Raw genomic sequence first — 12,500 nt, forward strand, 5'->3', positions numbered from 1 at the left:
GGACCTGATTGGTTACTGTAGGGTTGTGGGTGGGACCTGTAACATATTGGTTACTGTAGGATTGTGGGTGGGACCTGTACCTAATTGTTTATTGTAGGGTTGTGAGTGGGACATGTAACATATTGGTTACTGTAGGGTTGTGGGTGGGACCTGTACCTGATTGGTTACTGTAGGGTTGTGGGTGGGACCTGTAACTGATGTTATAATTGGGGTGGGGGGGGGCTTAAACGTAATTATGCCCCTTCCACTTCTTAACATGCATAATAGCAAAACATAATTAGGTCTTTCAGTGCTAAGTGCTCTAGGTGTGTGTGTGTGTGTGTGTGTGTTTGTGTGTGTGTGTGTGTGTGTGTGTGTGTGTGTGTGTGTGTGTGTGTGTGTGTGTGTGTGTGTGTGTGTGTGTGGTTTACTTGGTGAATTTATCGGGTATTATAAAGTTGTTAAAACAAGAGATTATTGCTGTTGTAAAGTTGCCAAAGTATTTGAACCTGTGGTGTGTAGCTACATATGCACACAAACAAGCACACACACACACACACACACACACACACACACACACACACACACACACACACACACACACACACACACACACACACACAGAGTACTGCAGGATGTGTGGATTCTCATGCTGGTTCAGGCTTGTTGCTGCCGCAGTGTGTCCATCACTGTACTGTACACTCACTGTGTGTCTCTAAGCTTTTTTTTTCAAATACTTTGAAATAGTGTGTGTGTGTGTGTGTGTGTGTGTGTGTGTGTGTGTGTGTGTGTGTGTGTGTGTGTGTGTGTGTGTGAACAAATCTACCACAACCTTGAATATGGCAGAGTTGTACAGAGACAGAAAGAGAAATGTAGACAGACAGACAAGTGGACAAAAGACGTGCCCCCCACCCACCCACACACACACACACACACACACACACACACACACACACACACACACACACACACACACACACACACACTGTGCTTCCTGACTTAGATGTGCTTGGAATGTTCTATGTGAACTGTAGGAGTTTAGAAGATCAGCAGGTGTTCCTCATTCCCTCGTTCTCCTCACTGCTCTATAAACACATGCAGAATCCTCACACAGACCACTTTTCCTCACACACACACACACACACACACACACACACACACACACACACACACACACACACTGACCCCTTTACCAAACACAAACATACAGACCCCATTACCCTTCACACACACACACACACACACACACACACACACACACACACACACACACACACACACACACACCACTTACCTCTTTACCACACACGCACACACAAACACACACACACACACACACACACACACACACACACACACACACACACACACACTGACCCCTTTACCAAACACAAACATACAGACCCCTTTACCCTTCACACACACACACACACACACACACACACACACACACACACACACACACACACACACACACAGAGATTGTTATTTAATGTGATAAAACTTGTAAAAGCATTTTTAGTTAAATTCTGCTAAAATGAAGATTCTGCAGTAAGATTAAACTAAAAGGCTTGAAAGTCTCTCCTAGAATTTTGTCCTTGTCTTTAGCAGGCTTGTGATTGGGGTCAGTTTTTAAAGAAGATTTTAAGGTTCCAGGCTGACTCCTAGAAGATTTGTGATTAGGTTTAGGGATTAGGGTTAGGGGTTAGGGATAGGGTTCAGAGTTTTGGGATAGGGGTTAGGGTTTAGGGTTAGAATTAGGGTTTTGGTTTGGGGTTAGGATTAGGGTTTGGTGTTAGGGTATATGGATAAGGGAGCGGGGTTAAGGTTAGGGATAGGGGCTAGGGTTTGGGGTTAGGGTTATAGTTTAGGAATAGGGTTTATGGTTAGGGATAGGGGTTAGGGTTAGGGATAAGAGTTAGGGTTTGGGGTTATGGTTAGGGTTAGGGTTAAGGATTAGAGATAGGGTTTAGGGTTAGAGTTTGGGGTTAGGGTTAGTGTTTAGGTATAGGGTTAGAGATAGGGTTTAGGTTTAAGGATAGGGGTTAGGGTTAGAGGTTAGGAATTAGGGATAGGGTTTAGAGTTTTGGGATATGGGTTAGGATTTAGGGTTTTGGTTTAGGGTTAGAATTAGGGTTTTGGTTTAGGATTGGGGTTTAGTGTTAGTGTATATGGATAAGGGAGAGGGGTTAGGGGTTAGGGTTTGGGGTTTTGGTTTAGGGTTAGAATTAGGGTTTTGGTTTAGGATTAGGATTTAGTGTTAGTGTATATGGATAAGGGAGAGGGGTTAGGGGTTAGGGTTTGGGGTTAGGGTTATAGTTTAGGAATAGGGTTTATGGTTAGGGATAAGAGTTAGGGTTTGGAGTTATGGTTAGAGTTTAGGGTTAGCGTTTAGGATTAGAGATAGGGTTTAGGGTTAAGGATAGAGGTTAGGGTTAGGGGTCAGGGATAGGGTTAGGGGTCAGGGATAGGGTTAGGGGCTAGGGATAGGGTTCAGAGTTTTGGGATAGGTGTTAGGGTTTAGGGTTTTGGTTTAGGGTTAGAAATAGGGTTTTGGTTTAGGGTTAGGATTAGGGTTTACTGTTAGGGTATATGGAAAAGGGAGAGGGGTTAGGGTTTGGGGTTAGGGTTATAGTTTTGGAATAGGGTTTATGGTTAGGGATAAGAGTTAGGGTTTGGGGTTATGGTTTGGGATTAGAGATAGGGTTTAGGGTTAGGGTTTGGGGTTATGGTTAGGGTTAGTGTTTAGGTATAGGGTTAATGATAGGGTTTAGGGTTAAGGATAGGGTTAGGATTTGGGTTAGGGTTAGGTTTTAGGTATAGGGTTAGAGATAGGGTTTAGGGTTAAGGATAGGGGTTAGAGATAGGGGTTAGGTTTTGGGGTTTGGGTTTAGGTGTAGGGTTAGAGATAGGGTTTAGGGTTAAGGATAGGGGTTAGGGGTTAAGGTTAGGGTTTGGGGTTAGGGTTTAGGGTTAGGGGTTATGGTTAGGGTTTAGGGATAGGGTTTATGGATAGGGTTTAGGGATAGGGTTTATGGTTAGGGTTTAGGGATAGGGTTTGGGGTTGGGGTTAGTTGAAAGACAACAAACTGGCTTCAGAAAGTTTTCATAAAGTGCTTCAAGGCTCCATTTTGGCGCATTCAGAATTATTGCTTAGAAAAAGTATTTAAAAGTCTCCTCCTAAATTTGATAAATATACCAATCTGTCAAAGTTTCAAACAGGATTCTGGAAGGTCTTCATGTGGCTACAGAAGGTTCAAAGGTTTTAAAGTAACTCCGAGATGGTTCCAAGTTTCCAGATGAGCTCCTGAAAACTGATTTCTAAATTGGTTCAAAACTTGCTCCAGAAGCTTTCAAACTGGCTAGGAATAGTGTGTGTGTGTGTGTGTGTGTGTGTGTGTGTGTGTGTGTGTGTGTGTGTGTGTGTGTGTGTGTGTGTGTGTGTGTGTGTGTGTGTGTGTGTGTGTGTGTGTGTGTGTGTGTGTGTGTGTGTGTGTGTGTGTGAGTGTGTGTGAGTGTGTGTGTGTGTGTGTGTGTGTGTGTGTGTGTGTGTGTGTGTGTGTGTGAGTGTGTGTGTGTGTGAGTGTGTGTGAGTGTGTGAATGTGTGTGAGTGTGAGTGAGTGTGTCTGTTTGTGTGAGTGTTTATGAGAGATTTAATTAGACACTTTGATGTGTAGGGTCAGTAAGTAAACGTCTCTGTACCGAGAGAATATCTACGGTGACCTTTAACACAGCGTTCCTCTTCTCTTATGTGTGAGATAGAAAATGGGAACATACCAGTGGGGCTTCGTCTCAACATGTCCATGTCTCCAAGCAGGAACAGAACTCCTGCAGAACACACATGGGGGAAAATGTTGTAGCCCCTGTGACAGCGAAATTACACACCATTACTCAGAAAAACGTTCAAATCAGAAACTCATGGCTTTCAGAACATTCCCTTTCATCTATAGCATGACGCTATAAAACAACTTTTCATATCATTTGGTGTGTGTGTGTGTGTGTGTGTGTGTGTGTGTGTGTGTGTGTGTGTGTGTGTGTGTGTGTAAGAATGATGAAGTTGTAATATTACAATGTCAGTACAGTCCTGATTCCTCTCTGTAATCTGAGTGAGAGTTTTGCATCGACGCTTTTAACCTGCGCTCAGGAAAAATCTAACAATTGCAGATGTGTTCATTAATTGATTAATTGATTGATTGATTAATTGACTATCTGAAATCAACCCTATTTGCTGTTGATGAATGCTGGAGCAACACATCTTCATTGTATCTTTAGCCCTAAAGCCTTGTTCTGAAGGTGTCAGGTTCTCCAGCGTGATGAGTTTCTGAGACTCTTTGCAGATCCTGATATGTGGCTTCTCCAAGATTTACAATCCAAGTGCTGAGGAAAGGTCAAAACACAGACAGAAAATGTGTAAACCAGGTGAAGATCTACATTAGCAAACTGAAGAACAATTTCTTTTTAACAGTGCACATTGTTTCAAAGAAGTGCTTTGAGTCAAGATAAGTGTAGGATACCATCATCCTACAACTCAGAGGATTTAAAAAAACAAAAACAAGACAAAGCAAACTGGAAAAAGTGTTAATTTAAGAGTTCAGGAAGAGGAAGGTCTTCACCCATCGCTTGAAGATAGGCAGTGACTCCACTGATCAAACATCTAAGGGATGTGTGCAGCTACTGGAAGCCAGTGGAGGAGCAGCAGTGGGGTGGTGTGAGAGAACTTGGGCAGGTTGAACAAAAGTTGCGCTTTTTTGCAGTAGTCCAGTCTCGAAATGACAAGAGACTGAACAAGCATCTGAACAGCCTGTGTACAGAAATAGTCAAATTCTCCTGATGTTGTAGAGAAGAATGTAGCAACATGTGAGGAAGAGGGCAGTTGATGGTTAATATTATAGCACTCTCTCTCTCTTTCTCTCTCTCTCTATATATATATATATATATATATATATATAGATAGATAGATAGATAGATAGATAGATAGATAGATAGATAGATAGATAGATAGATAGATAGATAGATAGATAGATAGCGCTCTTTACACTGGCTTCCAGTAGCTGCAAGTATCAGACTTAAAACACTGAAGTTTGCCAAAATGGACCAAATCCATCTTAATGGTTTCTAAGTTTAAAAGCACTTTATCTAGGAACTATAGTAGGTTAAGAACTAGTTTTGTCACCGTGGGAACAGTGATTGGTGGTGTTGGTGTTGGTGGGGCTGTCAACTGTGTTTTGATAAAATGTTGATGTTTGGAACTCAGGCTTTGATTTGAGGATTATATTTTTCATAAACAACCTGATTAGTGGAAGAAGAAGAAGACCTAAGTGATGCCTCAGTGAAATTTGTGTGTATGTATATGCTAATTGAACATGCTGGAGATATACAAGCAGGATCACCACCTTCATCAAGACTGTCAGAAGATTTTTAGGTTTTTAAACTAATACATAAATCCAAACTTGATCCCCCTAGATGTTCCAAAATGCCTCCTGTATCACTTGAGAAGTAAAACTGGTCTTAGGTGATTCCAAACTGTATAGATCCAGTATGGATAGTTTGTTCCAAGACCAATTGTCTTCTAAAAGGTCCAAAGATTCCAAACATGGTTCCAATGCACTATCAATGCTCCTGAAAGCTTCTGGCCCTTTTTTGATAATCACCACAAGTAAAAAAGGTAATTAAAGTGAAATTCAAGCTTGTGATTGAATAATTGATTGTGTCATTTATAAAGTATACACCGTGGTATGTTGCTTGATGCTGTGATTGTTTCTCATGTTTCTGATTCCTGCTTCGCCGCTGTGATTTGGTTTGAAACAGCTGACCTAATGTTGTTTGGATGAAGCTGGATTTATGTTTTGTGTTTATTAAATCAGCTTGAACATGCATCTGTAACAGGCTATCAATGTTCTGAAACATCCTTAATTCCTGACATTATCATCATCATCATCATCATCATTATCAAGTTGATAGTTTGCTAGATAGCGGTCTTTCTTTAATAAGACAAGAACAGGACGTTTATGGGGATGTTGGCATTCAGACCACCAGTGTGCTTGACGTTTCGGTGATGAGGTGGAACACAAGAAGGTGTTGGATAAGATGAGGGCTGTGATCTCTATGAACTTTTAATGGTTTCCTGCTCTGAGGATGGAGTGCAGGAGTTCAGGTTTTATTTCACTTCCATTGTTTGTTGCAGGGATTCAGTGGAAGTGTTGCATCAAGGGGCTTGTCCTTGTTTTAGTTCTGTGGGTGGCAAATTGGGGGCCTAGGGGTGGTCACATATTTCTATACATAATAAAGCTACATTCGCAGATTATTTAATTAGCCCCATTTGTCATAACTTAAAGGGGTGGCAAGATGTATACCAAGGGGTCCATCTGCTACCCAATACCCCCTGTTACACCCCCATACCACACTGTACTCCCATGTACCTCGCTGTACCACACTGTACCACACTGTACCTTCATGTACCACACTGTACCCTATGCTCCACACTGTACCTCCATGTACAACATTGTACCCACATGTGCCCCTTTGTACCACACTGTACCCTGTGTACCACACTGTACAAGTTGTACTACACTTTACCCCCTGTACCACACTGTACCCCATGTACCACACTGTACCTCTATTTACTTCTCTGCACCACACTGTACCCCCATGTACCACACTGTACAAGTTGTATCACACTTTACCCCCCTGTACCACACTGTACCCCCATGTACCACACTGTACAAGTTGTACTACACTGTACCCCCATGTACCACACTGTACCCCCTTAAACCCACCATACTCCCATGTACCAAGCGCTACCACACTTTACCCTCTGTACAACACTGTATCAAATTTTACCTTCATGTACCCACATGTACCCCTATGTACCACACTGTACAAGTTGTACCACACTTTACCCCCTGTACCACACTGTACCCCCATGTACCACACTGTACCTCCATTTACTCCCCTGCACCACAATGTACCCCCATGTACCACACTGTACAAGTTGTACCTTCATTTACTCCCCTGCACCACACTGTACCCCCCTATACCACACTGTACCCCCTTGTACCCCCTGTACTCCCATGTACCAAGCTCTACCACAATTTACCCTCTGTACCACATTGTACCTTCATGTACCACACTGTACACCTATGTACCACACTGTACAACCACCCCCTGCGCAGAATACCTAAACACTTGTACTAGAGAAACCAGGGCGACAAAGCACTGGGGACCAAGATCCATGCAAAATAAATCGACAAAGAATCACTGAGTTCTTTTAAAAGAAAGAACCAAACATGAAGATTGTCCTTCTCCTTTTTTGGAGTAGCCATAGAATTAGAACATCTGTAAGGACCTAGGATGTTTCTGAACAATCATGGCAGAATTAAATTGTAAGTTATCTGTGGTGAAGTTTCAGCATCGCATCATCTCTTCTATATCACTGCAGTGGACCCCAATACAAATACATCAGTTTCGGGAGGTTTGCTAACAACATCATGAAGAGTCCAAAAGTCCTAGGGAGAACTTCCCACAGAGTGACTGCTAAATAATCTAAATGGTTAGCTTGATGATGAAAATGTACGCAGTTTAGATGTTAAGCTTGTCCTTCAGCAGGGTTTCCCAGCTGGTGAAGAACATTCTCACACAGTTTAGGGAGAGAAACAACGTTCCTACAATGTTCTAAAAACATCTGCTTGAATAGCTTGTTCATGCTAGTGCTAGCTTTCCTAGAAGGTATGAGGTAAGTACGAGAGTGAGTGTGTGTGTGTGTGTGTGTGTGTGTGTGTGTGTGTGTGTGTGTGTGTGTGTGTATATGTACGTCTGGGGGTTCGGGGGCAGTGATTGGCGCCAGATGAATATAAAGATGAAAATTAGAAGGATAAAACATCTGGCAAAAACACACACACACACACACACACACACACACACACACACACACACACACACACACATACATACAGAGTTTTCAGATCTATAAACTATAGACAATTTCATTTTAATTGAGTTGAATAGAACTTTGAGTTATTTTGAGTAATTGAGTTATTTTGGCAGCAATTAATTAGTTTGTTTGTTTTTGTGTGTGTGTGCGTGTGTGTGTAAAGGTCTGCTTTTAAGAGATATATTTGTGTCTGGATGTCTGAAGTGTTTTTTTTTAATTCAGCTGTTTGCCCTCATTGTTCACATCTGGCACACAGACACACACACACACACACACACACACACACACACACACACACACACACACACACACACACACACACACACACACACAATAGTAAAAGGAGCAACATGGTGTACCCCCTTATAGGTCAAAGCTACGGCTCTCTATGTCGTCTCTGTGTGTATAATAATCAGGCTATTGAACACAAGCATGCCGCACACACACACACACACACACACACACACACACAGACACACACACACACACCACACACACACACACACACAATAGTAAAAGGAGCAACATGGTGTACTCCCTTATAGGCCAAAGCTACGGCTCTCTATGTCGTCTCTGTGTGTATAATAATCAGGCTATTGAACACAAGCATGCCGCGCACACACACACACACACACACACACACACACACACACACACACACACACACACACACACACACACACACCTTCCAATTTCTTTGTCACGATTTTTTCTTGGGTTGAAGACAAGATGATTAAGTAATAAAGATCAAAATCATCAACATCATTACTGTAACAGTATACAACACACACACACACACACACACACACACACACACACACACACACAAACACACACACACACACACACACACACACACACACACACACACACACACACACCGCTGATGTGAGATGTTTAAAATTCTTGCTGTGTTCTGTCAGGTCGTGTTAAACAAGCAAACCACTCGTCACTTAGTGAGGTGTAACTGCAAGTGTGTGCATGTACATGTGTGTGTGTGTGTGTGTGTGTAGTAAAGGGGACATTTCAGAGATTGACATTAAAATTAATAATAAAAAAATAATAATAATTCATAAAATTAATAAATATTTTATTCATTAATGAAAATAATTTTGTTTATTGAGTCATTCTGGAAAACTGAATCTTTTTCCTTTACTTGTCTGTAGCATTATTACACTTTACTCTCTTACTGTCTGTCTTTGTCTCTCACTGTCTGTCTGTCTGTCTGTCTGTCTGTCACTGTCTCTCTCTCTCTCTGTTTGTCTCCATCTGTCTTTGTCTCTTACTGTCTGTCTCTGTCTGTCTGTCTTTGTCTCTAACTGTCTGTCTGTCTCTGTCTCTCATTGTCTTTCACTGTCTGTCTGTCTTTGTCTCTCACTGTCTGTCTCTGTCTGTCTTTGTCTCTTACTGCCTAGCTCTGCCTATCTGTCTCTGTCTGTCTGTCTTTCTGTCTTTGTCTCCCACTCTCTGTCTGTCTTTGTCTCTCACTGACTGTCTCTGCCTATCTGTTTCTGTCTGTCTGTCTGAATGTCTCTCTGTCTGTCTGTCTTTGTGTGTCTCTGTCTGTCTGTCTGTCTTTGACGGTCTGTCCTTATGTCTCTCTGTCTCTCACTGTCTTTTTCTGTCACAGCTGATCCTGTGGACATCTTAAAGATCCTTGAGCTCTCAGACACGATGGAGGGCGTGTCTTTGGAGGCGGGGTTTTGTACCAACAGGCAGGGCAAAGAGGAAGTGGATCTGGCCTATAAGATCGAAAAGAAAATACAGATCAGTGTTCCAACACAACAACTGTTTCCTGGTAGGTGTCATGACCTACTTCACACACACACACACACACACACACACACACACACACACACACACACACACACACACACACACACACACACACACGCACACTTTTTGTGTTCTTTTTGAACATCCCATTACATCTCTGAGTCCTCATTTGCTGTTATAATGAGCTCCACTCTTCTAGGAAGAAGTTTCACTACATTTTGTGGAGATTCTTTTAGCTGTAAGGGTGTTAGTAAAGTCAGGTACTGAACTAGATCACAATGTAGAAAAAAACTAATAGAATAGAATAGAATAGAATAGAATAGAATAGAATAGAATAGAATAGAATAGAATATACTGAAGGTTCATGGTGATGGTAAGGTCCACTATAAGGTCTGAGTCTCAGGTTCGAGAAGGTCACCTTAATTAGTACCTTCATGAGTAGGATTTTCAGATGATTATAGTTACAGTGAATTGCAGTATCCATGGATACCTGATCATGTATGTGTGTGACTGTAGACTCCGGGTTTCCGGTGGACTTCTCGGTGATGGCGACGGTGCGAGCTCAGCGCGGTGCTCAGTGTTTCCTGTTGAGTTTGTACGACAGTGAGGGAGTGCAGCAGCTGGGACTGGAGCTTGGACGGTCTCCTGTCTTCCTGTATGAAGATCACGAGGGACAACCGAGCCCTGACCTTTACCCTGTCTTCAAAAAGGTCAATGTAGCCGATGGCAAGTGAGTGAACAAACTGAAGAAAAAACTGAGATGTAAGAAAAGAGCATTTTGTGGGAAATCAAGTGATTGTTCTAGAAAATAAAACTCACTAACATTAAACTGTGATCTGTAAAGTGAGTGGTATAGATCTTTACAGAAGTGCTCCTGTGTTAACTTCGGATGCATTTATGGCATTTTGGCAAAGCAATTCAGTTATCGCAGTTCTACAGCTGGGCACTTGTGGGTTAAGGACCTCGCTCAAGGGCTCAGCAGTGGCAGCTAGGTGGTGCTGTGATATGAACCATGACCTTCTGAGCAGAAATCCAACATCGTATCCAGGTTATATTCACATTATTCCACAAGAATGTGAAAGGAACTCATACTTGTGACAGCCACCCTGAGTTGATGAGGTATTTTCCTTGTTGGAGACTGGGAATTATGAGTTGCTCAGGTCCTGCATAACAAGGGCAGGACACTTGGTCTTACACAATGCAAATTGAAGGCTAGAAGGTTTGCTTTACAGTAAAAGGAAATATCATTGTAAGGCGAGGATGGCAACAGGATGGGGTAGTAATGAAAAAGTCAAATGACCTGGAGCAGATAAGTAAAGGGTTCACTGGTAAACTAGGGCCTTTATGGGTTAAAGATTTTGGAGGGTGGCAAGTTCTCACTGCTCCTAAAGGCTCAGGATAGGAGATCAGAGTTCAGAGACTTGTCTCAGAGTAAAGGAGCTTAAGGTACACAAGACTAAATCTATGCTACCCCATGTTGTTGTTAACTGGAAAAAGTTTTGTTAATAAAATAACTACAGTGCACAAGAGCACAGGAGATGAATGTTGGGGCAAGTAGTAGTCCGTGTTCAGATCCTACCCCTGCTGTTGGAATACTGTAGTACACTTTTACTCCCTGTATGCTGATCACCTGAGGTTGAAAAAGGTGAACTGTGACAGGTGTTTGACCACAAGGCACATTGAAGGGGAGTTACGTGGAGGTGCCTTTAAAATGGTGCCTTTAATACAGGAAAGGAAGCAGTTGCTGCTGACAGACAAACCTTTAATGGTTGGAACTTTTACCTGACAGGTGTTTGAGCACAAGGTACAGACTTTTAAAGGGAGGCTGTTAAATAGTTGGACCTTCCCCTTCCAAAACCATTGCTGGGCTGCTAACAAAGAGCCAACAGAACATCCTCAGGAATTCATCTTCTGCTTCTGGTGTGGAAGAGTCATCAGGTTCAGGAGGCAATGCCAACAGGAAAATGTGAAAAACTGTGTGCCAACTGTACTGGGATATTCTTTCTTTCAGTCTCAAGAGTTTTTGAGAGGGTTTTTCCCAGAAAGGCGTTTTTCCTCAAGTCAGATTCATTCCAGCCTACCAGCAGGTGTAACTGTTGACCTTTGACCTTACAGGTGGCACAGGTTGGCATACAGTGTGGAGGGGAAGAAGGTCACCCTCTACCTGGACTGTGAAAAGGTCACGACCCTTGACCTCCCCCGAGGTGATGAGCCCAGAATCAGCACTGAAGGAGTTACGGTGTTTGGAAGACGACTCCTAGAGGAGGAAGTGTTTGAGGTGTGACTTACTAATGACACCAGTCCTTCTGTAGATCCACACCTGTCTTCTGGCTCTCAAACACACTCACTCTTACTGAAAGCACTGTGTGTGTGTGTGTGTGTGTGTGTGTGTGTGTGTGTGTGTGTGTGTGTGTGTGTGTGTGTGTTACAGGGGGAGATCCAGCAGTTGTTAATAATCCCAGACGCCAGTGCAGCAGCAGATTACTGTCAGAACTACATCACTGACTGTGACTCCGCCCTCCCCTACACCAGCCTATCACTGGACCCTGAAGAGGTAGTCCCGCCCACAATTAATTCTATATTAATACTAGCAGAAAACGAGTTATACAAGATATCTGTATCTATAAAATATAGATATATCTGTCATTTACACATCCGTCCAGAAAGGGACGGATGTGTAAATGACAGATACAAACAGTGGTCCAGATTTAACGTGTCCCAGTGTGAGTGCCAATAAAGTGACGCTATGCTGACACTATCTATCTATCTATCTATCTATCTATCTATCTATCTATCTATCTATCTATCTATCTA

The 12,500-nt window shown here is 42.5% G+C and overlaps 1 protein-coding gene across 1 annotated transcript in view; it reads left to right on the forward strand.

Moving 5' to 3' along the window:
• The window catches only part of col5a3b (collagen, type V, alpha 3b), a 42,069-nt gene that overhangs the window by 2,227 nt on the left and 27,342 nt on the right, over positions 1-12,500 (forward strand). The window contains exons 2-5 of the mRNA XM_083521728.1: positions 9,541-9,708; positions 10,203-10,416; positions 11,802-11,964; positions 12,118-12,240. Coding sequence (XP_083377854.1) covers positions 9,541-9,708; positions 10,203-10,416; positions 11,802-11,964; positions 12,118-12,240 — 668 coding nt within the window. The remainder of the gene's footprint in view (positions 1-9,540; positions 9,709-10,202; positions 10,417-11,801; positions 11,965-12,117; positions 12,241-12,500) is intronic.

Source organism: Silurus aristotelis, assembly GCF_946808225.1.
Source record: "Silurus aristotelis genome assembly, chromosome: 20".
In the NCBI taxonomy this organism is placed as follows: Eukaryota; Metazoa; Chordata; class Actinopteri; order Siluriformes; family Siluridae; genus Silurus; species Silurus aristotelis.